General features: G+C 38.0%; 1 protein-coding gene across 7 annotated transcripts in view; it reads left to right on the top strand.

Moving 5' to 3' along the window:
* ARHGAP29 (Rho GTPase activating protein 29) overlaps window positions 1–25,864 on the top strand; it is a 50,089-nt gene extending 24,225 nt beyond the window's left edge. For 2 of the 7 annotated variants that reach the window (XM_071750762.1, XM_071750763.1), the window contains 21 exons: window positions 7,019–7,115; window positions 7,463–7,535; window positions 11,328–11,388; window positions 11,862–11,999; window positions 12,279–12,343; window positions 12,822–12,932; window positions 13,055–13,135; window positions 13,355–13,543; window positions 13,776–13,913; window positions 15,266–15,456; window positions 17,241–17,407; window positions 17,939–18,067; window positions 18,237–18,335; window positions 19,605–19,768; window positions 20,008–20,196; window positions 20,362–20,499; window positions 21,409–21,641; window positions 22,421–22,727; window positions 22,920–23,028; window positions 23,396–23,515; window positions 24,051–25,864. In XM_071750762.1, coding sequence (XP_071606863.1) covers window positions 7,019–7,115; window positions 7,463–7,535; window positions 11,328–11,388; window positions 11,862–11,999; window positions 12,279–12,343; window positions 12,822–12,932; window positions 13,055–13,135; window positions 13,355–13,543; window positions 13,776–13,913; window positions 15,266–15,456; window positions 17,241–17,407; window positions 17,939–18,067; window positions 18,237–18,335; window positions 19,605–19,768; window positions 20,008–20,196; window positions 20,362–20,499; window positions 21,409–21,641; window positions 22,421–22,727; window positions 22,920–23,028; window positions 23,396–23,515; window positions 24,051–24,883 — 3,632 coding nt within the window. In that variant the 3' untranslated portion in view covers window positions 24,884–25,864. Of the gene's footprint in view, window positions 1–4,689; window positions 5,000–7,018; window positions 7,116–7,462; window positions 7,536–11,327; window positions 11,389–11,861; window positions 12,000–12,278; window positions 12,344–12,821; window positions 12,933–13,054; window positions 13,136–13,354; window positions 13,544–13,775; window positions 13,914–15,265; window positions 15,457–17,240; window positions 17,408–17,938; window positions 18,068–18,236; window positions 18,336–19,604; window positions 19,769–20,007; window positions 20,197–20,361; window positions 20,500–21,408; window positions 21,642–22,420; window positions 22,728–22,919; window positions 23,029–23,395; window positions 23,516–24,050 lie in introns of those variants that run through there. The other 5 variants (XM_071750767.1, XM_071750764.1, XM_071750765.1 and 2 more) reach the window with 5 other exon arrangements.
* The last annotated feature ends 984 nt before the right edge of the window (window positions 25,865–26,848 follow it).

Below are 26,848 nucleotides of genomic sequence, written 5' to 3'. Positions count from 1 at the left end.
CTGAAGGGAAAACTAGCTATAGCATGTTATCTTAATCTTGCTACAGAGAATGAGGTTTGGCAAAATAGAATTTCACTCTTTTATTGCTTTAGACTGAGGTTGCAGCAAAATGTTGTGGTGGACAGGACTTGTTTTCCTGGTTAAATCTTGGACATGACATTGTACACTGGACCTTTTTGGACCTTTTTGCTTGGACTCCACTGCTTGTAAATGTTTACTTGAGACACCTCACTTGTCTGGAAGAATTGAGACTTAGAAGCATCTTGCCTGGAATCTGTTTATACTCCTATTCCTGGAAGTCACTTCCCCAACTGGCACACCATCATGCTCAAGAGTTTTTATTTTCCCACTCAGTGTCTTTAAATAGTTGATGGCCACAGACTACATGCTTTTCCTCATCTCATGCTGAATTCAAATTTGTGGTTTTCTCCTCTAAATTGAAGGAGGGCTTTAAACTAGGTTTGAAGCGGGAGGGGATTGAAACTGGGTTCTCCAGAGATGAGCCCAAGGGTGGAAAGCCCAAGTTATGAGTGAAATCAGCAGTCCAGCTGAAGTGCATGTGCACCAATGCACACAGTGTGGGAAACAAACAGGAGGAGCCATCATGCAGCAGGAAAGCTGTGATGTAGTCACCATCATAGAAATGTGGTGGGATGACTCGCATGGTGGGAGTGCTGCCATGGATGGCTGCAAGCTCTTCAGAAGGGACAGACAAGGTAGGAGAGGTGGTGGGGTGGCTCTAGATGTTAGAGAGTCTGTTGACTTTGTAGACCTTGAGGTCAGCAGCAAAAGGTTGAGTGCCTGTGGGTCAAAATCAGGGGAAAGGCCAACAAGGCTGACATCCTGGTGAGAGTCTGCTATAGACCACCCAACCAGAATGATAGTGATGAATTATTCTACAAGTAGCTGGCAGATGTCTCAAAATCTCCAGCCCTTGTTCTTGTGGGTGACTTTAACCTGCTGGATGTCTGCTGGGAACTCCACACAGCAGAGAAGAGGCAGTCTAGGAGATTCCTGGAGCATATAGAGGATAATTTTCTGCTCCAGCTGGTAAATGAGCCCACCAGAGATGGGTCCCTGCTAGACCTTCTGTTCACCACCAGAGATGGGCTGGTGGGAGATGTAGTGGTTGGAGGCCATCTGGGGCACAGTGACCAACTCAGGGATGCAAGAAGGCCCATCAATAAAACCTCTATGCTGGACTGCAAGGGGACAGATTTTGGCCTTTTCAGAAGAGTGGTTCAGAGTGTACTCTGTGAAACAGCCCTTGAAAACAAAGAAGTCCAGGAGGGATGGGCATACTTCAAGGAGCAACTTTTGAATGCACAGGAGCAGACTGTCCTTGTGTGCCGAAAGGCAAGCCAGAGGGGAAGACAACTGGTCTGGCTGAATAGGGATATATGGAAGGAAATTTTGGTTAAAAAGAGAGCTTACAGACTATGGAAAACAGGGCTGGCTACTCAGTAAGAGTTTAGGAATACAGTTAAGTCGTGTAGAAAGAAAAGTAGAGAGAAGGCACAATTTGAACTCAATCTTGCCGCTTCTATTAAGGCTAACAAAGTCTTTCTACAGATACATCAACAGCAAAAGGAGGGGCAAGGAAAACCTCACCAGGCCACTTGCCATCATTTACCAACAGTTCTGGCTCACTGGGGAGGTCCCAGATGGTTGGAAGCTGGTGAATCTCGCACCAATCCACAAAAAGGGATGGAAGGAGGACCCAGGAAACTACAGGCCTGTCATCCTGACCTCAGTGGCTGGCAGGGTTATGGAACAGATCATCCTGGAGGCAATCACACAGCACCTGCAGGATGGACAGGGGATCAGACCCAGCCAGCACGGGTTTAGGAAGGGCAGATCCTGTCTGACCAACCTGATCTCCTTTTATGATCAGGTGACCTGCCTGGTGGATGAGGGGAAGGCTGTGGATGGAGTCTACCTGGACTTCAGCAAAGCCTTTGACACTGTCTCCCATAGCATTCTTCTGAAAAAGCTGTCAGCCCATGGACAGGAGCACTCTGTTCTGGGTTAGGAACTGCTGGAGGCCACCAGAGAGTGGTGGTGAATGATGCTGATCCAATTGGTGGCGTGTGGGATCAGTGCTGGGCCCAGTTCTGTTTAATATCTTAATTGGTGATTTAGATGAGGAGATTGAGTCCACCATTAGCAAGTTTGCAGACAACACTAAGTTGGGGGGTCACCTGGAAGGCAGGAGGGCTCTGTAGAGGGACTTGGACAGACTGGAGAGTTGGGCTGATTCCAGCGGGATGAGGTTCAACACGGCCAAGTGCCGGGTCCTGCACTTTGGCCACAACAACCCCATGGGGAGCTCCAGGCTGGGCACAGAGTGGCTGAGAGCAGCCAGACAGAGAGGGACCTGGGAGTCTGGATTGACAGGAAGCTGAACATGAGTCAACAGTGTGCCAAGAAGGCCAGTGGCATCCTGGCCTGGATCAGGAACAGTGTGGCAGCAGGTCCAGGGAAGGGATTCTTCCCCTGTACTCAGCGCTGGTGAGGCCACACCTGGAGTACTGTGTCCAGTTCTGGGGTTCAGGAAGGATATTGAGATCCTGGAGCAGGTCCAGAGAAGAGCAAGGAGGCTGTGAAGGGACTCGAGGAAGTCCTGTGAGGAAGGGCTGAGAGAGCTGGGGGTGTTCAGTCTGAAGAAGAGGAGGCTCAGGGGAGACCTCATCACTCTCTACAACTCCCTGAAAGGAGGTTGGAGTCTGGAGGGGGGTGTGGGGGGTCGGTCTCTTCTCCCAAGTAGCTACCAGTAAGACAAGGGGGCATGGACTTAAGCTCTGCCAGAGTAGGTTTAGGATAGATATTAGGAAAAAATTCTTTACAGAGGGGGTGATCAGGCATTGGAATGGGCTGCCCAGGGAGGTGGTGGATTCTCTGTCCCTGGAGGTTTTTAAGAAGAGACTGATGTGGCACTCAGTGCCATGGTCTGGTAACCACGATGGTAGTGGATCAAGGGTTGGACTTGATGATCTCAGAGGTCCTTTCCAACCTGGCTGATTCTGTGGACCTTTTCACTCAACTGAATCACTAGAATGAACACAGATTTCTGTTTAAGCTGAAAATTGCCCTTGTCTAGTAGAAGTTCCCTTTTCAAGTTGTTTTTGTTAGTTTGTTTGTTGGTTTGTTTTTATTTGTTTTTTTTTTTTTTTAAGTAGTTCTGCATCAAATTTAAGTACCTTTAGCAAAGTGAAGCAGTTTCAGTTTTGTTGTTTTATCTGTGATTTACATTCAGGGCAAACTTTATTATGGAGGGAATAGGAAGCAGTTCCTCAAACTTGTTGGCATCCAGCTAAAGTTGGGGAAGCTGCCAAAGTTGACAGTAAGTATAGACTAGTGAAATTACATAGCACAGAGAGATAAAAGTAGAACAGAGGGGCCTCGACATCCTGCTGATCCTCTCTGGCTGTGATACCTTGAGAATACTCTTCTTCCCCCCCCTCTTCTCAGATGCATACTACTACACTTTCCTTGGGTTCCTTCCCCCATTTTTTTTTTTTTTTTTTTTTTTTTTTTACACTTTTTTAAAGATAAGAAGTAGTAATGAGGTATTACAAGTTTTCATCTGGGGAGTTGGACTGTTTTTTGGTTGTAGTGTCTTGGATTTTTGTTTGTTTGCTTGGGTTGTATTTTTGACATTGTTCTGAAAGGTTATTGAAAGCATTGTTGGAAGTTTAAGGACAGAAAATTGGTTGCAAAGCTATTAGGTTCCATTAAGTCAGACAGTTGTTTACTGTTTAAAAGGCAACCAATAATGTATGGATTGAAGATGTATTTCTGTCTAGGGAAATACATGGTGGCATTACTTTTATCTGTCTGTTATATGAGAAAATTTACCTTCACAGAGCAAATTCTGCAAGCTGGTGTGATTTAAGACTTATATAGGCTCTGCAGATAGCTGGCAAGCTAGCTTTGTTGCCACTGGTCCTGCACATGTCTGGGGGGTGGGGGAAGCAAGTCCTCTAGACTCTGGCATGGCTGTGTCCCCTGTTCTGCCTTGATGTGAGTGGAAAGGGACAAGAGAGCATCACAGAAGTTTGTGTGCTATGCTGCAGACACTGGGAGTTGTCTAAGCATCATGATGTAAAGGCCCTGCTTGCACCTTGATCTTGAGAGCCGACAGCCTCTACTTCATAGTTTCAGAAGCATCACACAAATGTCCTCAGGCACTACTTCAGCTTCTGAGGCTCTGGCTTCCAAAACTTCCATGCCTGTTGCTGTTTCCCTAGTCTGCTCTGTGCTTGATTCAGAAAGCTTTTGATGGCATGACCCAGGAGCTGAAATTTGCAGTGTCTTGCAGCATTTTTGAGGTTAATAAAGCCACCTCAGCCTGAAGACAGCTTTGCTAGCTTTGGAAATACAGATCGACTTTAGTGCAAGCTGGGCTTGCATTTCAGGTGGTGCTGGGTTCTGGATTTTAGTGTATTGCTATCATAATTTTTTTGGAGTTGATAATGTAGCAACTAAAGCCTTACTTAAAAGCGTTCTTAAGTTGTATACTTGCTTTGAAATCTGTAGAACTATAGATAGATAGCTGTCATTTCCACACATGGAAAGATTACTATAGTTCATTGTTGTCAGTAGCTATTGTGTGCAGTCAGGATGTCCTGGGGAAAGAGCATGCATGGTCTAAAGTTGATGTTAAGTACTTCAGCATTCCAGTGGTAGTAAGCTAAAAGAAAGCTGTTTGTATTCCACTGATTTAATAAGAGCTTGGACTAAACTTCTTTTTGGGAGAGTAATTGTGAAAAAAATTGAGATTGGTTATCCCATTTGTGATGGATTCTGAAAAGAGAGGATTTCTCTGGTATACAACACTTAAGGCTTAACAAAACTCTTCCTGGAACAGGAAGGCAGAGTGAAACAGACGGCATTTCTTTAGGGAGAGGCTATCTATGTTGATGTCTCGTTAGCAAAGTGAAAGACATGCTCTTTCTCTGAAGACAGTGCAGCTAACGGATATACAAATGTTGCAGGGGTAAGTGCTTTCAATGTGTAGACAGTTGTTTTGAAAAAGTTTGCCTTTGGTGCCAGCACTCAAATGATTTTTCCAGTCATTAGTGGCTGGTAATCAATAGATCTTGTAATAACTTTTGCGTAATGATTTGTAATACAAAGTTACTATTTATAAGCAGTGTTATCTGTGGAAAGCTGAGGTTTTCAAGAAAATGGAATTAAAAAAAAAATCATAAATAGCAGTGAATTTCTCTAAGTTTTTGAAGAATTATCTGTGGAGCTTTACTGAGTTGCGTGTGAAACAAAGGTGTCAGAGGCATTTTTAATATACTTATGAAGTGCAGAAGAATGAAGAGATAGGAGAAGCCTTAATTTAGCACTGTGCTATGGCTATAACTATGTGCTATGGCTATGCTATAACAGAGACTGTTAATATTTTTTTACTATGTGCTGATGCTTTTTTTAATTGCCACAGGCTTATTACAACACATTCTTCCAAATCTGCAATTAATTGTGAAAGTACCCCATGAGAAGAATACTTATTTTCTATAATAGCTTTATATAGAAATAGTTATAAAAATGCTGATCAGACCTGTTGGCATGCAGTGTAAAAAGGAATAGATTCAGCTGTGTTATTTCACTGGTTAAAAACTTTTCCTTCCACAAAGGAAGTATAATGGGGGAGCAGATTACTTACTTTGTTACCCATTAGCGTTTAGGTACCTGGCAGAAAGCTTGAATACTTTTAAAGATTAGAGTTTGTTACTTTAATTTGCTAAGAAAATATGTATAGAACAGGCAACATTTTAATATGATTTTAATTTTTGCTACTTGTAGAAGTCATTGTCCATTATTTCCATAATTATTTCCATACTTGAAAAGTGAGAAGGATACATAAAAAAACATTGACACAGGTCTTGCAAGTGTTGAATAAGTGTCTTGTTGCAGTATCTCTGAAAGAGATTATCATAACTGTATTTTAGGCATCTAGATAACTAGGTATATTGCATTGCTTAAAAACCCCAATCTTTCAAAAGATAAATACTAATGAGAAATTGCCACTGTTCTCAATGTGAAACTGGGAGAACTTCCATTCAGAGGACTCAGCTTCAGCTCAGAGGAGTGTACTCAACTTACAAAAAAACCCACATTTCCCCCAGTGATTAAGGAGTTAAGTTGGGAACAGACAAAAATGGTTGTATTTTTCTGTCTGCTATTTTCTCCGACCTCCCCCTTGTTCACTATAGAAATAATTTATATTTCTTGTTAATAGAAAAAATTTTGGTGAATTGTTTTTGCCTCACTATTCCAGTTTGTGATGGAAGCATGCTGAAGGCTCGGTGTTGAGCAGCTAAATACTGGTGGTGGTCACCTGCTAAAAACTGCCTGTTTTGTGCAGGAATCCTCCTTTTCCTATTTAGGAACAATAATATCTGTATAGCTGAGATTGTTTTTCCCCCTTCTAACAGCCAAAACTGAGGGGCTTTTGTCAGGTGATGGAGCTAATAATTAGAGGGGTTTGCAATGGATGATAGCTTTTGATAGCTTGCAGTTTGTCTTTTCAAGACAGGATACACAGGATGGGATGGGGAGGAACCTCAAAAAGTACTGCTCATGAATTCTGTTCTGAATTCTGAAATTTCTACACAGAAGAGAAACAGTTTTTCAAATATTTGACTGCATTTGTAAGATGCTTTGTGGTGCTGCTGCTGCTGTGTGATTTGACTCTTGCTGGTAAATGACTGGTTTTCTTGTCTCCTCAAATTACCATCATGTTCCCACACAAAGCTGCTTCTTAAGTGGGAAGGTATAGGAAGTGAAGGAGTAGTCTGATTTCATTGTGGAAAGCATTTGGATTATGGTAATTTCCTTTAGTGTTTACTTTCTTGCTGTTATTTTTTCAAAACTCTTTTTTCAATTGCTCAGAAAAGTCTGGTGTTGCATGTTCTGTAGGAGACTCTATAAAATCAGTCTTTAGGCCTAGTAAACTTGATTGATTGACCCCCACCTCTCATCCTTTGGTTTTCATCTTTTTCCTAAGCGGTGAACTTCAAAGAAGTTAATGAAGAAAATAAGAGAGAACTCTTCAGTGAAATATTTTCTTCTATTGAAACGTTAGCATTCACCTTTGGAAACGTGTAAGTTGGAATCTAGAAGGTGTTTTTAAAGAGCTTGGTAGAAGTGAATCAAAGGAAGGCTAAACAATAAAAACTTCACTTTTCTTTTGGCCAAATACTAGCTGGTAACATAATTTAATTGCATCCAGAATAGTTTTACTGATTCGTTTGGGTGACTTTGTTTTGTTTTTCTTAACAAGGAAAATAATGATGTTAGAGATTGCGGGGAATATAAGACCACTTTTAAAAATTGTTTTGCAGAACTTTTAAAGGATATTAGAAACATTATCTGAATCTTTGTTCTCAGTCATCTGAAATTGCTTGGTGGGCTAAAGTAATGAAGTAACAATTCCTTGTTTTTCTGGCAGTGTTTCAGACTTCCTTATGGGAGATGTTGACAATGGCTCGTCATTGGGACTTCCTGTATCTCGGAGAAGTCGGGTAGGCTGAACACGTTCTCTTGGACTGTGGAATTATATATTTTAAAGGAGAACTGAATTTATACTGAAGCTCTGTATATCATGGGACTGGTACATTGGAGTCTTCTGGGTGATAAAACAAGATAAAACTCATGAAAAAATATTCAGCGTTTCAAAAGACTTGAATGTATTCTCTGTTCTAAATACCAGTGATGATTCAACAGGCCCAGTGCTCTAATATGTAAATTAGAACCTTCTGTAATTGTGTTTGAGATTTTTTAATTGGCTAAGTGAAAAAAGAACTAAAAGTAAAATACTTAAATGATTTGTATGCTGGAATAGTTAGAGTAGACCTGTTAGACTTAAAAGCAAAAGTTTTAATGACCCCTCTGGCTTTAAAGACTAATATTAATTACAAAATAACTTTTTATTCTTCCAGAGACCAGTTTGTACTGTAGCTGTTTCAAGAGCAGTTCATTAAGAGAACTGAAATAACTCTCATAGGTAGCAAAAGGAAAGCATTAGCATTTTTAACTCCCTTTTAAAAACTGAAGGTGAGATTAAAAATGCTCAGTACCAAAATCTGTTCTGAATTTTTTGTCTATCTAGAAGCAGAGTAGTAAATGGAGTAAAATTTAAAGCTATGTGCAAGGAAAATGCAGATTATAATTGGTGTGTATGACAAGTTAAGTTGTAACATGGTTGAAAATTTTATATTGTGGTGTTTTTTAAAGATTTCATTGAAACGTACTTAAAGCCTAGCATTGCTTCATACAGGCATGATCATGGCAATACAGTTGAGAAGCAGTCTTCTTAAATTTTCACTATCCTTGATACAATATATATGAGAACTATAGATGATCACAGAAGTTCTGCTTCTGTTACTGCTATAAAACTCATCTTCACAAAAATGTGGAGGGGAAGGAGGATACTGAGTAAGCTGGTTCCAGCAGGTGGAATCAAAGGATTGGGTTGCTAATAAAAAAATACGACATAAAACAGCATGAAAGCCAGCATCTCATTTAATTTAAATGAGATAATTTGAACAAGTACTATTTCAGCTAATCAGTTCACCAGGAGAAGGAAGGTGCTGACTTTACCAATGTTTTAGTCTTGTAATGGATTTGCAATGCAAAAATGCAATCATGTGGAATGAGATGGTTCTCTATATTGTATTGTGAATTGTAGCCTTGGCTAAATGATCACCCATCTGAAAATGGGGGTGGGGGAATGCTATGGGAAAATTAGCATACAGTGACATGAAAAAGGAATTGTCTTCTAGATGTTCTAGAAGACACCAGCTTGTATTTAAAAGCCCCCTTTTTGTAGTGTCACTTGCTTTTCCTCATGTGGAAAGGAACAATTAAAATTTTGGAGCAGGTAGGATAATATGGTTCAATTTCCTGGAAATCTGTCTTAAATTTAAGTATATACACACTTAACAGATAAAGCATTCCACTTCAGCTTGCAATTCAGACAAGATTTAGAGGCCAACTAAGGAGTGTTAGGAGCAGTTAAATGTAAAATATTTAAGTAGCTCTATTAACTTTTCATTCCTGTAGATGTGTACATTCACTGGTGTAAGTAGGAGCTATCTGTATTTTAAAAAGATTAGAGCCTAACATTTTGTTGGAATTTAACATGTAAACCCTTTGAGGGTTAATTAAGGAGAGAGATTTTAATTGCCTGTTTTGTTAGGGACCTCCCACACTAAGCTGTTGAGGATTGCCCTAAGGTGGGGGGGAAGCTGATCTTGCTTCTCTTGACTGCAGGGGAGTCAACATTCTTTAGTTCAGGCATTCCACTTGGAAGCCTGAGTTAAATGATATGTAGACCCCCTCTTAGCAAAAGTAATTGTTCTCATTTTTACCCCTTGTAGTACAACCAGAAGCACATGGTGGAAGTGAAGATATTTCTTAATTAAAAAACAGAAGAGTTTTAGAATACAATGGCAGGGACAGCCATATCTGACCTTCTATTACTCCACAAGCTGTTTGAATGCTGTTTGATGCTATGTAGATCTGAGAGCATTATAAGGGAGAAGGGTTAAATTTTGAAAATGCATGCAGAGATTTGCCTGTCAGGGTGAGGGTTCTTGAGCAATGGGGATAAAAGGCAGAAGGGACTGATGAAAGCTGAGGAGTGAAATCTACCTAAAAGTCAGGCTTCAGGTTTTTCTTTCCCTAGGCTCCCTGGGATGAGTTATTGGATGCTTGAGGGGGCAAGTTCTGATTATTAGTTGCAGGCCAAGTAAAAGTAGTTGTCCATATGCTTGCTTTTAAAACATGGTATTATATATTTGTAGTGGGCTGAATGTGGATGGATGAGGGAGCATTGATTGGTTGTATTAATAGTGTGCCTGGATAACTGGAAAGGATTGAATAATTTTTAGGATTGATGTTACTTGTCTTATAGAATGGGAAATCATATTTAGGGCTAGGACTTTTTTCCATTCTTGTTTTTTTCTTCCTGAACAGCTATATGCCATTTTAATATAAACTTGGAGACAGTAATACTTTACGCCCAAATCAAAGCTAAATCTAGGAATGTTCAGGCTTGCTGTGCAACTGAATATTAACCCATCTCTAAATTCAGGAGTTTTTTTTACTGTTTGGTTGATAGACAGTTTTGGATAGATTTCCCACATATTCTGAAAAAGCCCTTCCATTTTGCTGAAACTCTCCTGTGTTGTTCAACAATTTTACTGGTCTTCTGCTTTGTCAGGAATGGTGCAATTCTTTAGAATATATCTTGATTCTATTCAATGTAATTGATGGTTAATATATTGCATATTTTGATACATGGAAAAGCTGCTTTTGGTGTGAAGTAAATAGTGATTGTTGACAGATTGTTGTGTTATTTATGCTCAGTTTCTATTTACATTTTAAAAAATCAGCCACACAAGAGAACTGCTTGTATCATTGTTGCTGTGCTCCAATTTACCTTTAAGTCTGAAAACAAAACAACACCAAAATATAAAATTGAAACAAATTGTTCTTGTAATGCTTAAGACCACTTCACAGCTATTTCTTGGCCTCTGTCGTCTTATTCCCCGCCGCTTCTATTCTCAAGAATAATTACATTAATTTAAAATTATTCAGGTTTTGGTTGTGTTGGGGTTTGTTTGTATTTTTTTTTTAAAGGGGGAGTGGTGGTTACTAGGTAAGCTTTATTCACTTAAATTAGTTCAGCAGCCTGGCTTACATCACAGTCTTACAGCTCACACAATTCAAGGAGTAAAAATTCATCATGAGGACAAAGGTAGGGATGAAACCTTGGGCTAAATTCCTTTATTATTGGATTCAGTTCTGATAGGTTGTACTGATTATCAGGGCTTCATTAGCAAGTGTTACTGGTCAGCTGCTGTGCCTACAGTGCACACCTGCAAGTAATTTAGGAGAAATCATGTTACTCCCTTGAAGAAGAAAGGATGGCTACAAATGTCTTGTAGAGATGTTCTTGTTATAAGTGTATGATATTAGGTCTGTATGAAAATGTTTTGAAACGATAGGTAGGGAGGGAAGGAAAGCTGGAGGTCACTTAAATATCAACCTTAATTTGTTAAACTATTAACTCATTCACTGTAGACTTCAGGGTTGTTAGTTTAAAGGTATATAATCACTCCTTGCTATTTATTGTGGCTGGCTCGACAACTTAGAGGGTATTGTGTCTCAGATGACAGGGAGTTAGAGCACAGTTTGTTGCTTTATCTGTGAAAAAAGGGACAGATGATGCAGTTTATTTTGTTAACCTTAAATTCTAGTGACAGCTTTCCATCCCTAACTTAGTGTTTCTTTTTTTTCTTGTACACCAGTCTTTTGAGAATCTTTCTGTGGAGTCTGGGGGTTCACTTCATGAAAGGGATGATATCCAAGGTAGAGTATTAATTTAATATTAATGAACACTAGTCTGTGTCTGTGCTTTTGTCTTCTAAAATGTTATAAATAAGTTGCTTCATCACTTTTTTACACCTATGTTGCCATTAAAACTTCACTGTAAAAAATTTGCTATTGCAGATCTTTTGTTTTTGTGAATAAGGAACTGAGGTTGCTTTTTGGGGGCAGAACATACCAAGGCCTGAAGCACTTCAGGATGTCATCATATGACTAGTGTTTTACTGGGTCACTTTCTTTAAATTATGCTGACCATATGACTACTCCAGATAAAACACTATGACCCTTTAATTTATTCTAAAACCTCTGTCAGTCCTGTTTAGAATCAAGTAGCATTAAAGACGAACTCAAGATCAGAGCTGCTTAAGCATTCACAGTTGGCTAATACTGGCTTTGCTCTCAGTGTGTGGTCACATGTAAAATTCACTTCTTTGTCTTCGATGCCTTAATTTCAGGACATCTTCGAGCAGAGGAAGTTGACAGCATGCTCCTAAGAAATGACAGTGGAATTGAATCAGCCCTGTCCTATGCTAAAGCGTGGTCAAAATATACCAAGGATGTCGTCGCATGGGTAGAAAAAAAGCTTAGCTTGGGTGAGTGGCTCTTTCTGGCTTTAAATCAGCTTTGTCATGATGAAATTAAATCTGTTGTCAGGCCTCTGTTCTGTAGACTGTCAATAATGTGATTTCTAAATTAGTAACTGTTCCACTGAAGTGGACAAAACTATTGTGCATTTCCTATAATTAAAGGCTGGTAGTAAATTGAAGGGGGTCACCGCTATAGCATATAGTCAATTAGAGGAAGAATGTAAAAGCATTTATTGGGTGGTACACTTGGTTAGTGTAAACAGTAACTGTGAATTTTCTTAACAGAAGTGGAGTGTGCTAAAAACTTAGCAAAAATGGCTGAAACTGCTAAAGCTGTTGTTGGACACCAGGTGAGTACATATTAGGGGCTCATTTTTTTTAAGTATGTATTGGATGCCTTACCTAAGGGTGAAACTTTGGGATTGTTGAGAATTGAATTTTTAAGTTGATAGAGTTGACTTATACTGTAAATTGCTAATTAAAATATGTGTTTTAGTTTATGTTATTCTGTCTTCTAAGAAAACTGGGATATGTAAATTCATTTCTGTTGAAAGTGCAAAATAGCCTTAATTTTCACCGTATGCTTTTTTCTGTCTAATATCTTGTATGTTTTGTGATTTGGACATGTAGACATCTCTTTGAGTGTTTTCTTAGCAAAAAGAGATATAAATACAAAATTACTGATTTTCTATATTCACACCTAACTCTACTTCTGCACATGCATAAATACTGTACTAAATTTAATTGGAAATCTATTTCAGTCATTTAGAATGTCAGCATGCCTCTACCCTACCTGGAACATTAATGTTTTGTTGTGTGTAATTTTAGGATTATATGCCATTCCAATCTATATTCATTAATGCTTTCCAAAATGATATTGAGAGCAATCAACTTTGGCAACAAACAGCTGCTGCTCTTCAGTCCAACAAATTTGTGCAGGTAAGGTTAAAGAAGATGACAAAGATATTGTTTCGACTTTTAAAAAGTTTTGTAGCAGCACAAATTATTTTAAAAAACAAATTTCCAGATGATAAGCCTTTTACATACTGTTTCCTATCTAGCCTCTTCTTGGAAGGAAAAATGAGTTGGATAGACAAAGGAAAGAAATCAAGGAGCTTTGGCAGCGAGAACAGAAAAAAATGGTTGGTATTTCTTTCACATACAAGTGTTCAATCTAAAATTCTTCAAAAGGACAAAATTTTCAAAATAGGCTATTATGTAGTAGGTAACTGCCAATTTCATGGCATATCCATATTTGTAAAAGGACTGTGTATTTTGAACTACAGTCCTCGAACGTCACATTAAATATCTGGAAAGTTAAAATAATTATTTTGGTTTTTTTCTTTTGTTGCATTTTGCAGCAAGAGCTGGAATCGGCTCTAAGGAAGGCCAAGTTGCTGTATACACAGCGTCAAGATGAGTATGAAAAGGCAAAATCTTGTACTGCTCGTGCTGAGGAGGAGCATCTTAGCTCAAGTGGAAGTTTTGTGAAAGATTTCAGCAAACAGCTGGAAAAAAAACGAAGGCTGGAAGAGGAAGCTCTTCAAAAAGTGAGTGTTTGTTGCTAGCTTTTAAAGTTAAGCCTACACTGATTTTACTCATGCTTTTGTAATAGCAGCATTTGAGCAAGTGTTCTTTTCACAATTCTTAACTTTAATCATAGTAGGTTCCTTCGGGCTTTTAACCTAAATGCAAGTTTCCACTTACAAGCATCTCATGTGTTGGTTTTTCTTGTATCAAGGCCTGCAGTCCAGCAGCCCTTTAAACTTGTGTTTCCTCTAGGCTGAAGAGGCACATGAACACTATAAAGCAAGCATGGCAGATGTTGAAGAAAAAAGGAATTATTTGGAAAGCTTTAAAAGTGATGTCTTAACGCAGCTTCGGGAGCTTATTTACCAGTGTGATCTTACTCTTAAAGCTGTAAGTATGCTTTTGTAAATATACATTTGGCACAGATATATAAAAGTTGAGAAAGCCCCATCTATAGTGTTTACTATTTAAAACAGAAAGTTTTTAAAGGATAGAGGCTATGCCAATAGAAAAAGAAGGAAAACCTTTAGTGTTTGTGTTATTGTCCTTCTGCTAGGATTAAAAAAGAAAAAAGAAAAAAAAAAAGAGGGTGTTAATACATGTCTTGAATGTTTAACAGAACTGTTGCCGTCCAAGAACCCAAGCTATTAAATTTTTGTAAAACCTTTCTAAAAATATAGTAAGTGTATGTAGTAGTAACTACTATTCTAAGAATTGTAGTTTTCTGTTTCTAAGAACAGTAGTGTTACTCTGTTGCTTAGGAGTAAAGCTTCATTCCCATTATTATTTTTGGTAGTTTGTTAACAAATATGTTTGCCTAAAGCACAGAATGGACATTAAAAGGCTGCATCATGAAGCCTGCCAATCTAAACAGTTTCAGTTACTACAGGGTCCATTGGGACTAATTTACTGTATCAATTTAATGTGTGAAAATAAGCAAAGTGTTGTCAAAATTATGTATCTACATACACAATTTTAAACAAATCTTTAAGAATAATGCCAGTAGAATTGTACATTTTTAAGTGAGACAAAGAATTTAATGCTGGGGGTGGGGAGGTAAAATAAAAAACAAGCAAGCTTCTCCTCCCCAGGCAACCCAAAAAACTTCCTGTAAGACCAGTAGGAAGCTTAGACAAACTTGTTGATTCAAGTATTATCTAAATTGCAAAATACTTCGCAACCCCAAAGCTGAAGAAGCAGCTGTGCAGTGTCCCATTCCCTGGTCTCTGCCTTATGGCAAAATATTTTGGGTTTATGTAATCCCACGAAGAAAGTGTCCAGTTAATTTGTTCTGTTGGGACAAGGGTTTTTGACTGTATCTTTTCTCATGTTGATATGGAGCTTATCTCAGTTTGAAAATCCAACTACTTCATAATTATAGTGATGACTAACATTCCCCACACAGCATGAAAATTGTCTTTTTTGATAGAAATAAACCTTGCTTTTTATCTTGAGCAACCCAAAGTTGGGCAGCCTTTGGAATTGCCTTTGCTGCCTGGAGGATTTAATAACCCGGAGAGAAGAGGAATACTGGTATCTATGCTACATACGAAGTTTTTGCAGTTGACTTTCAAGAACATTGCAGAAAGTCTATCCCTACAAATTTTACTATATTCTAGGGTTTTTCCAGTCTTAATATTTAGATAATTTTCTGTTAGGATATTAATTTTGGGTTCAGCAAAGTGCAAGTGAAATACCTGGTAAATGGATCTACAAATATTGAAATTCTTTTCTCCTAACAGGCAACAGTTAATTTGTTCCAGCTGCAACTTGCTCAGGTTGTATCTCTTCCAGTTAATTGCCAGTCTCTCTGTGAGAGTGCCAAACTTTATGATCCTGGTCAGCAGTATTCAGAATTTGTGAAAAGTTTACCAAAGGAAGGTGTTCCTGTTGAATCAGGTTCATTTGAAATCCAGAGTTCCCAGGTTGATGGGTAAGTCCTAAATTACAGATGGCATTTGCATAGTTTAGAATGAAATGCTAGGCACATGTCTGAAACAGTATAACAACCTTTTAGGAGAAATAAAATTAATCCTGGTGTTTTACCATGCTTTACCATTCTCTCTTTCTTTGAGTCATCTTTTGGTGCATTGTTTGTGAAGTTGACTTTAAAAAACCTGAATTGAAATTCTGAAGCGGAATATAATTTTGTGTAATAAGACTTCATAACATTTTTACAATTGCTGTTCAAGAATCAATTTGTTCCTATTTTAATTTAGGCACTGATTAATATAAAAAAATGTAGATTTTGAACTCTCTAGTGTGGGTCTGACTGTAGTTTGCTAATCAGTTTAGAAAGCTTGAGGAAGTACTTTGCCTCTTCCACAGGCCTTGCTGCTGTAGTATCTTCTTTCATATTGTTTATGTTCCTGCAACTTTTTTAACAGGAACTGTTGCTCAATTTCTGTCTCATGCCATGTGACTAAAAAAGTGTAAAGTCCACGTGTGTCTGCATGGTAACTTATTTTTTCTAACCTGCATGAAATGGCATTTTTTACTGTTAAACTGTTTAAGATACAGCTAACATGGGAGTAAAGACTACAAGACAAACCTACTGTCAGTATGCCAAGTGCTTTTCCACCTTTAACTTGTTGTAAAATAGTCATCTTGGCACTAAAGCACCAGAGTATCCATTCCAATCTGTGTGTTTCACAGTTTTACAGGAAAGTGTCGTCATCATCTCCTTTCAAAAGGAAACTAAATACAAAAAACCTAATGCTTGAGTCAGACTTCTACCAACAAAAGCCAGGAAATTCAAAGTTAAAGCCGATATTCTTAGTTCTTGTCTGTAAATTTCCTGCCTTCTAAGACTGTTTAGTCCATACCCATAAACTTTGACTTAGGGGGATTAAACTGTGCAGCTCCCAAAGAAATTGATGAGCCTGAAATTTCATACTCTGTGCTCTCCCAGCTATTTACAGCTTAAGATTTATAGGACTGTGTTTTCTCCTCCTCCTTCTCCACCTTTTGTTTTCCTTATCATGGCCTTGTGATTCTTGTGTACTTGAAGTGATAATTCTTATTGTTTAGTTCTGCATTTTTTAAAGGACAGTAGTTTGGAAAATTGCATATTTAAATGTTTTCAAGTCTTTTCTTTCCTTGAGCTGTATAGAGTAAAACTGATTAGGGAGCAGCTTCCTAATGCAAACATGGCTTCCAGTCTATTTTGTCCATGGGGTGCCTAAGCATTTTCCATTAATTACTCTTAACTGTTTTCTGTCGTTATCTTGAGAGCAGATTTTCACAATGGACTGACTATAAGCTCTCTGGCAGCTTAAACATATTTTCTGTGCTTTTAAAAAAGCACAGCACTTGTAACATCTGTATGTTTATAGGAGAATGGTCCTGATGGCTTGACAGAGAATTTTTTCAAGAAAAGCATAAAAGCAGGGTGCAAAAGCCTCTGAATTATTCTGGGTTTTAGGTTAACAGATTTGCTGTTTTTTCAAAGTCTGCAAAGAGTCAAAACATTTCTGGTATATGGAAAAGCTGATTTACTTTGAGGGTGGAGGAACAACATAGGGAAACTGCATATATTAAATGAAAAATAATTGCCACCCTTAGCCTTTTATTATTTTCTTTTAAATTTGGGCTTTAATAATTGTATATCAAATATGTGTGTTCATGAGCAGAAATTAAATGATGCATTTTTAGTGGTCAGGGATAAAAATTATTTAGTTCTATCTGACTCTTCAAATTACTTTCTTCTTTGTGAAGGGTTTTTAATAAGCAATCAACCAACAGTATCCATACATCACATGGTAGCTTGTCTCACTGTTCTGGAGATTTTCCTGCTCAGACTTTGGATGAGGTGGGAAGCCCAATTTACGATCGTTCACAAAAGATTGGTGAGAAGAGATCTTCCAGCAGCACAGATATCCAAGGTAGCTCATCTACAGTTCAGTCTTGAAATAAAAACACCAGAAAAAACTTGATGTTTGTGCTTCATGTTTAACTGTCCAAAATATAGCAATGAAGCGGTTTAAAAAATGTATTTTAAAGTTCAAAGCCTGTCAAAACAGTTATGTACTTGAGCATAAGGACAAATGGAGCAGTGCCTGTGTGTATACCTATGTTACTTGACAAGAAAGGTGAGATTAAATCCAAACATCGATTACGATTGAGCTTTGTGTACTAAACTATTTCAGTTAACTTTAGCAATTTTCCATTGTTCTTGTAAATACTATATTGATTTCAGGTCTTCTGCAAAAGCAGGAGTGTCAAGTTTCTGATATTCATTTTCTTAGATCCTGAAGTTTTTACAGGAATGTACGGTGGCCTTTTTTCACTGTTTCATTTTCAAGTAGCTTCTGCAATATTTTCTTATTTATAGTCATTATTATACTTGAATTAAAAAGAAAAGAATATAATTTTGTCCTTGACATTTGGAATTTGTTGGATTTTCTTTTCAAAAGCCATACGAGGGCCACCACCATTTAGATCATGGTCAGTTGGCAACCAGAGTGGAGGAATGTGCAGTGATTCTGAAAGTGCAGGGGGAAGCAGCGAGTCACGATCCATGGATTCTCCATCTGCCAGCCCAGGTACCACTGCACTTACTGCAGTACTAATTTCAAGTCTTTTCTTGGGACTGCTAGATACCTAATAAAGGCCTTGCTAGTTTAGCAAGTGTTGGACAGAGCCTGTAATGAAAATGAGCAGTTGGGTAGAACTGATACTTACAGCTTCTTGGAAATTTTTCTCATCTGCTAGGGGATTTTAAAAGACGACTTCCCCGAACACCTTCCACTGGTACTATGTCATCTGCAGATGATCTTGATGAAAGAGAGCCACCATCTCCTTCAGACTGTGGTAATGTTGTTTACATACCTGAAGTGCCCAGAGGATGCTTTTTGTTGTAGAGTGTGGCTATTTTTTTTTAATGTGCTTAATGAAAATACATTAACAAGTTTGTGATAACCAGCAGCTGTGCTTCTAGTGTATTATTCTTCAGCTCTCGACCTCAACACATAGGTATGGAGAGCTGGTAGTTGGAAAACTGCAAAAAAGTGTATACAGATGTTTATAGTAATAACAAAAATATTACTTTTTTCAGCATAGATAAGGAAGTTTGGTAGTGGTGTGTCCCAGATCTGACCAGACCATTTCTTCTTTTCAAATGAGTTTTGACTCTATAAATACAATGTTGCCATAGGTACTGAAACCTGAATAACTGCATTATCAGAAATAGGTCTACAGGATGTCTGCCATAATTACAAACTAGTTCTGAAATGTTTGCAGCAGTTGCTCAGTAAAGCCTTTAGGAAATGCTTCACTTAGTCCTGGTTTCCCAAGTGTGTGCTTTACCTTCTAGGAATGACCCTGTAGTTAACAATACTAATTTAGATCTAGATTTAAAGCGTGGCAACATGTTAATGAATGCAAACTTCCATTTGGAATTGTTTAATCAATACTGAGCTTTTAAGAAGCTTTCTAGACACTTAACAGTGTGTATTAAGTCTTTAACTGCAAAACAAAGTGTTTTGGCTCATGGAGTTGTTAATAGCATCTTAAGTAAATTGACTGGAAAAAAAATGGTCACAAAAAGCACTAGTTGCTAGTCTGCTTTAGAATACTTTAGAAATTTCTTTTATATTCTCATAGCAGACTGAGAATCAGTGATTCTTTTCTATATGGGTTCTGTTGTTGAATGTGCATTAATTCTTCCCTGCTGCAAACTATTTTTAAAGTATTTCAGGAACATTACAGGCCAAACCGTAATGTCATTTTTTTGTCACCTAGTACAGGATTTTGAAATATGTGGAATGAAACTTAAAGAAATAGTTGCCTGAACTGAAGGGCAGTTTGAATTAAATGTTCTAATATTTTCATATGCCATTGATACAGAAGAAAACTGAAATACTTAAAAATACAAATCTGATTATTTGATTCCACTTTTACATAAAATTGATAATGTCTCTTATGTAAACTGTAACATTGTTCTCCTTCCTTGTGATAAATGTTTTTAATTACTTGAACAGTTGCTAGTACTTACAGAATTCTGTGTTCTGCAGCAGAATTCTTTCAAATTTAGAACAAATAACTCATCTCAATAGACTGTAACAGAGAAATTCTCTCCAGGTTTAAATGATCTGACATCTGAAACTGCAAATTCTCCAGGACCTTTTAGAAATGCCAATATGTCAAAAGCAGCACAGACACACAAACTTCGGAAGCTGAGAGCTCCATCTAAATGCAGAGAATGTGACGGCTTAGTGGTGTTTCATGGAGCTGAATGTGAGGAGGTAAGTTGGAAAATAATTTCAATTGCTGTTAGGGATTTTTGTAAAGTCAGGAGATTTGGAAACTTGCATTATTTTCCTGTGTAAAAAATACAGGCCTTATGGATTATAGATTCATCATTAACTCAAAGCAAAAGTAGAACAGATGAATAAATCTTTCCTTTTGCTCGCATACAAGGTGATGAACAGCTGAGATACTTCTTGTTGTATCAAACCATGTGCTTTTTTTCCCTTCCCTGTAGTGTTCGCTTGCATGCCATAAAAAATGTTTAGAGACATTAGCTATTCAGTGTGGGCACAAAAAACTTCATGGAAGGCTTCACTTGTTTGGAGTGGAATTTGCCCAAGCTGCTAAAAATGCTCCTGATGGCATTCCTTTCATCATTAAAAAGTGTACGTCTGAAATTGAAAGCAGAGCACTGAATGTCAAGGTATGCTCAATTTTGTTGATGCAACTTAAGTATGAACAATATTTTTTAAAAATAAAAATAAAATTAAAAAATCCCAAAGACATTAATGCTGTACTGTTGCTATCATTTGTGTTTTACACTTGCCTTTCAAATTAAAATAGAGTTGTGCCGGTCTTTTAATTTCAGGGCATCTATCGTGTGAATGGAGCCAAATCAAGAGTTGAAAAGCTTTGTCAAGCTTTTGAAAATGGAAAGGATTTGGTCGAGCTTTCAGAACTCTATGCACATGATATTAGCAATGTTCTCAAGTTGTATCTCCGCCAGGTAAGTACCAAAGAGGTCAGGTGGAAAACTGTGGTAGCATAGTAGATTTTTTCAGTACAAGAGAGAGAAAAAAAATATTTCCTTTTTTTCTGCAGTCCTGCAGAAAAAGATTAATGCCTTGTATATTTACAGTAGGCTTCTTTATTTTCACATGGAGCCTGTGACAGGGGCAGGGAAAGCTATAAGCTAACTGACTGCTGTTATTATAATCTGTATTCTCCATGGGTATATGTCTCTTTAAATATTAGTACAAGTTTATGTTTATCTACTTATAGTAAAGCTTTAAATTCTAAAACCTCTCCAGTTATTGAATTTACCTGTCTTATGTGAAGTTTCCTTATTCTTGTCTCCTGAAACAAACAGACACTAATATATTTCTCTTAATAGTTGCTAAAAAGATTTAATTAAACACTCAAAGTAGTCACAATGTATTCATTACAGAGAGACTATGAATCTTTCTTTCAAAATGGAGCTTTAAAGCCTCATGATTAGCGTTTCCAAAACTGTTTCAGTATGTTTCTGAAAAAATGCCTCCTGAAACGACCCAGTCATGCTGAAAACTTGCTAAACCTGAAAGGAATAATCCTTGGCTGCACAGTCCTGTCGTCTTCTGGCTGTCAGAGATGGGCATTCCAATCCTGTGATTGTCACCATTAGGTGCTTTCAAAAAATGACAGAGATGGGATAATATTATTGCAGGAAAGAGCTAGCAAAAGTTTTCCAGAGAAATATGTAGGAAGAAGGGGTTTTGTTACCTGTGTTTGTATCTGACAAATTGCAGTTTGAGCTAATGATCTAAGATCAAACAGTGTCACTTAAAATAAGGTGCTTGACCAGTTGAAGAAAAAAACGAAGGAAACAAAGATGTTCAGGCTTGAGTATGTTTCTGAAATGTTCTTATTTCTTCAGCTTCCAGAACCCTTGATTTTGTTCCGGCTTTACAATGAGTTCATTGGACTTGCGAAAGAAAGCCAGAATGTTAATGAGGAATCAGACACCAAACAAGCTAGTCCCAAATCAAAGAAAAGACAGTCACTCTGTATTGAACTAAATAGGATCATCATTAAAATTAAAGATCTTCTGAAACAACTTCCTGTACCAAACTATAACACTCTTCAGTACCTTATTGCACACCTTCACAGGTGAGAAAAGACTTTAAATGCAGACTGATGTTAAAAAATGAACTGGCACATGTTGTGTACTAGGAAACTCTTGACAGCCATAGAGAGAGAAGTCGTGTATGCCTTAGAAGGCACTGCTGTGTTACTTCTTTTTCCAGTGTAATGAGTTCTCAGATGAGAGAAGATACAAAATGCAAAGAAAGGGAGGGAAAGAGCTGAGTTCCATTATTCTTGATTGTCTTAGTGTTGCAGTTAGCAAATGTAATCTTTTGGCAGCTGCAGGCACCTAGATACTGATATAAAGATAAAGCCCAGATAGGGCAGTGATTTGGTGACTATTGACAGGAAATTGAAACTTGTATCATATTTGTAAATAACCACTCTCCACTTGCATTTCATATCCTTGTCCTCCAAATGCTGGCTTATATGATAATGTATGAGGATGTATCAAGCTGATGACTACCAATAAAAATTTGTATTGTTGGGCCACAGCCATGTTATTACTTAGAGTGAAAGAGATGTTGTTTTCCTCAACCCCAGAAATGTCAACTAGCCACAAATAACATAAACGAAATAGGATTTAAAAACACCCTGCATGGAGAGCATTTAGTCCAAGCTGCTGTTAAATGCAGTCTGCACTGAAGATTGTCTGTCTACCAAACGCACCTTCAGTTTTTTATTGTCTTTTAGCATTTTTAGACATAAGATAATATTTAAATATCTGAAGTATTTCTGAAGTAGTAAAACCCTCTAAGTCTTGGTCTTTGGTTTTGTTTTTTTTTCCCCCCCTCTTTATGCAGGGTTACAGAACAGTGTGATGAAAATAAAATGTCAGCCAGCAACCTTGGCATAATATTTGGTCCAACGCTGATCAGACCACGTCAAACAGATGCTACAGTTTCTTTGTCATCACTTGTGGATTATCCTTATCAGGCCCGTGTAGTAGAGCTGCTCATAACATACTATGAAAAGATATTTGATGTTTCGTTAAAACCACTTCTGAGCACATCTCAATCTGACGAAACTGCCCTTGCAGTCGGAGTTGCTTTGTCAGCAGATGAGAGGGAGTCACAACAGCAGAGGAAGTCACTCTTTGCTGTAAAGGAAGTGAGTGACTTTTCTTGTGCTGCTGAAATGTTACCTGTGCCATCTTCATTCTGTGTCAAATGCTGTGTCAAATGCTGCAGTGTTCCAGACCACACTTCCACTAACTCTGTGGCTTGTTTGGTTTGGTTTTTTGTTAAGGACTGCCTTTCCTCTTAGTTTCTCATTTACTTCTGCTCTGACTTTTGTTAACAGGGTATTCTGATATCTCCAAGTGAAAGCCAAGTTTCTGAAACAGCTGCATTATTTTTTGAATCAAACAATATCAAGAATACAAAAGAACAAGCAGATGCGTCTGTAACTGGTTAGTGCTTTTATTAAGTCTTGGGGTGGGTGAATAAGTAGTCATGGATGCATTATAGAGTATTCAGCTCTTCAGTTTAGACAGAAACAAGTGATAAACATGCCTATCACTGCTTGTTTACTGTTTATATTTGCAAGAGGAACAGAGAATGAAATCTTTTCTAAAGACTTTCAAGAAGTCTGTGTTTGGGGAAATCAGGAGCTTAAATATTGGGTAGCAGAACACAACAGAGTTTAGGTTTCCCGTTTTATTTATAAAGAAAAGATAATTATGCTGTGACTGTGGAATTTTAAAATCTACTATGATGCTGCAAACTAATAAACTAATATCCAGCAATTAGCATGTTTTGACTATTGTTTTCCCCCAGAATTTGTATCATTGCCACACACTGGAACTACACAAGAAGACTCTGGGGAGACTAATTCTCTGACAGAATCATCAGCTACCAGTATTTCAGATACTAATATTTCTGCTTCAAAAAAGACAGGTTTGCTAACCTAACTATAAATCTTTTACAAGATTTTTTTTATCCTGCTTATCTGCTTGTGTTACTACAGTGGCATGTCTAGATACAGTGTTACATACTATACATGATCCCTTTTAATTATACTGATTTTCAGCTGGTGTTACCAGATTAATCATGTCCTGTATATTAACAGTGCAACATTCTGAAACATTAAAACTGAAAATATTCAGGGATAGGAAAATACCAAAAAAAAAAGTGCGGTGTTTCTTTTGCATGTTTTCTCCTTAATGTTTTAGTTGGTTAAATCTATACAGTATCTGTTCTATTGCTATTGAAATGCTAACATTTGTTTACAGTAATATGTATACAGGGTATACCTAGAAAGAGCTAACTGGTTAAAATACCAGCTGTCAAGGGATCACTAACAAAGTTCAAATTCTTTTGTCAGACGTTTTGCTGGCTTATGTTTGGTGCAAAGATCCAGTCACATTTATGTTTTTAGGTGATGCTATGAGTCCAGCTTCAGAGAGAGAGAGTGACTTGTTTCTTTCTCTAGGTGAAGACAGCTGTAAAATGAATTTATTTCCTGTGAAACCGAACCGTCAGATTACCAAAGTTCCACTGCGGGTTCCGAGAACAAAACCAGCAACTCGACCTGTGAGCTTACCTGTAGACAGAATACTTCCTCCATGTGTTTTGAATGAAAGAAATTCACAAAATGTGGGAGCCGTAAGTCCAGAGAAGCTTGGCAGGAGCCCTACGATTGAAGAAGTTTCAGAGGCGAAGGCAGTCCCTGCTGTTAATACCTGCTGCAGATTTCCCTGTTATGACAGTCAGATGCTGCGAAAAGCTTGGGACAAGCAATACAAACAATATGATATCACAGCAAGGACAGCAATGATCATGACTAATGTGCCCCAGGAGAACCAAGCACTTGAGAGTGGAACTGCAGGTGCCTTATCTTCCTCATGCAGCACCGGTAACAATTCACCTAATGCCATTCTTCCCAGTAAGCCATATTCCATATCTGCCAGGTCAGGAAGGACAGCAATAGAAGGGAATAGTTCTGATGCTAATCCTCTTGCTGCCTTCAGGGCACCAAGAACATTGCAGCCACCTCCTGGGACATTTTATAAACCGCCCTCTAACAAACCAAAACAAAAGGAGGAGGATTCTTTTGCTAAAGCTTGTGAACCAACCAGTGTTAGCTCTGTGCTTCACCAGGATAATACCGTGAATCTGACTAGGAGCTCTGCACTTCCATCAGGTGATTCTGAACAAAAAACTAGCTCGGAGGATATTCATCCCACAGATCTGAAGCCTGCTTATCAGAGATTGAGACCGAAAAGGATTCAAGAACTGGAACACAGGGAAGCTCATTTTGTATAGGGTGCAAATTCCTCTTGGACTGCATGCAGTTTGTTCTTGCCAGTGGGGGCTTCCTCTTTCCCCTTTCTTCTTTGCCTTCCCTTGAGAATCTCACTCTTGTGCCATATTGGAGTTATTTTTATATATGCAGCATTTTAAAATTGGGGGGGAGGGCTGGGAAATTGTGAAGGAAATAAGTAAAACTTTTTCTAATTCAGTAGCTTTTCATAAAGATCTAATGCATTCCCAGTCTAGATACAGCTAATGGGGTAATTGAGTAAGACACCAAGCTTCATTTCATTGTATGGAATGGAGTGCTTAGTCATAGAGAAACAACTATTGCTCATAGCAGTGAAAGGAGCCATTTTTCATAATAGACGTTATAATAAAAATTGAAGGTTTAATGTTCACTGTCTAAGCATAAACCAAAGCTTGTGCTTTGCTCTTTAAAAGCATTTTTTCAGTTTTCTAATCTGTGCAATTAAAGCTTTGCTCCTGAACAGACTTACATACTGGCCACCATGGCCTTTAATTATGTATCATATGTGTATATTTTAGGCTGACATGGTTATCTGTTGCCAGTTTTCTATGTTGTCACTTTATTTTTATATATATATATATACAGCAAGGATGCACTTACTGAGCTTTACTACTCAGAAGCAGTAATCAATACACACCTGGTTTCTTGTATAGCTTAGAGAATGGGGCAAATGTGCACAGCCTGTTCTTGTTTGGGTGCCCTTCGGGAGAGACTGTCAGTTGGAGTGGTGCTGTCTTTCCCAGCTGAATGAAAAGGCAATGATTTGCTTGCTACAGATCACTTTCACCACTTAACCTGGTGTAACTGAAATGAAGAGCAATGTTTCCAAATTTCAGTTAAAGACCTAAAAATAACCAAAAATCTGCATTAGTAGGTGCATCTAATGGTTTTCACTTTGTATTAAATAGTTTTTATGTGTACACTGTGTTATATTTGCTTTAAAATATATTAACTTGTTAACATTTCAGTGACTCTGTGGCTTCTGTACCTGGATTTCTTCTAACTTATTAAAATACACATATTTGGCCTTTGCAATAGTATAGTATTCTGCTGCATCTGTCTTCCAGAGTTGGGGAGGGCACAGTGTTTTTAACGAGATTATAATTAGCATGACCCCTTCTCACGTACTATAGAGTACAATTATTTTAACATGGTACTTTCTATTGATATAAGAAGTAAGAGAACTCTCAAAGGTCAGGAAAAGCAAAGAATCACTTTTTTGATCCTGTTCCCTTTCCCCTTCTTCTTCAAACTCCCAAATAAAAGCACACAATGCATTCACTGGACATAATCTGATTTCAGTTTCCAGAACAAAAGATACTGAACTCACAGTGCTGAACTTCTGATTCCTTGTCATGTTTCCATGGAAGCATGGCTTTTACTCTTGGCGAAGCCCATGCTACCACTGTAGAGTTCTGGCCATGCTAGAAGGGGATTTTTTGGGTAGCTGCCTCATACTACGGGAAAGCTGAAGATGCCAGAGGCTGCAGTCTGCTCAGACTGGTATTGTGAGTTGCATAATAAAATACAGGAGGGATAAAGGCTTCTTGACACAGATGAGTTTGTTCCACTTTGATGATGGGGGTAAAAAACCTTATACAACTGGTTAACGAGTAGAAACAGCATTAATGAAATATTACATGCACTATAGCAGAACCTCAGTACAGTTGTGAAAGGATGGTAGTTGGTTTTCACAGTCGTGAAAGGAGAGATTTGGGCCTGAAGATGGCAAGGTCATGTGTGAGCTACCGTTAAATCTATTGTCTTACTGTATTTTAAAGTGTTCTAGTGTATGGCTAGCACTGAATATGCTAATGGCTTAAGAAATTGTCATAAAAATTGTCTTGATGGGTGGAGGAGGGTCTCCAGTACTCCCCAGGGCAAGCTGTTGAGATGGAGAATTACAGTAGCATATACTAATCTATCAGTACAGACAAATGTTTCTA

The sequence above is a fragment of the Heliangelus exortis genome, chromosome 8, assembly GCF_036169615.1.
Source record: "Heliangelus exortis chromosome 8, bHelExo1.hap1, whole genome shotgun sequence".
In the NCBI taxonomy this organism is placed as follows: Eukaryota; Metazoa; Chordata; class Aves; order Apodiformes; family Trochilidae; genus Heliangelus; species Heliangelus exortis.
Note: the sequence above shows the minus strand (reverse complement) of the source record. Positions and strands in the feature narration are given on the sequence as shown.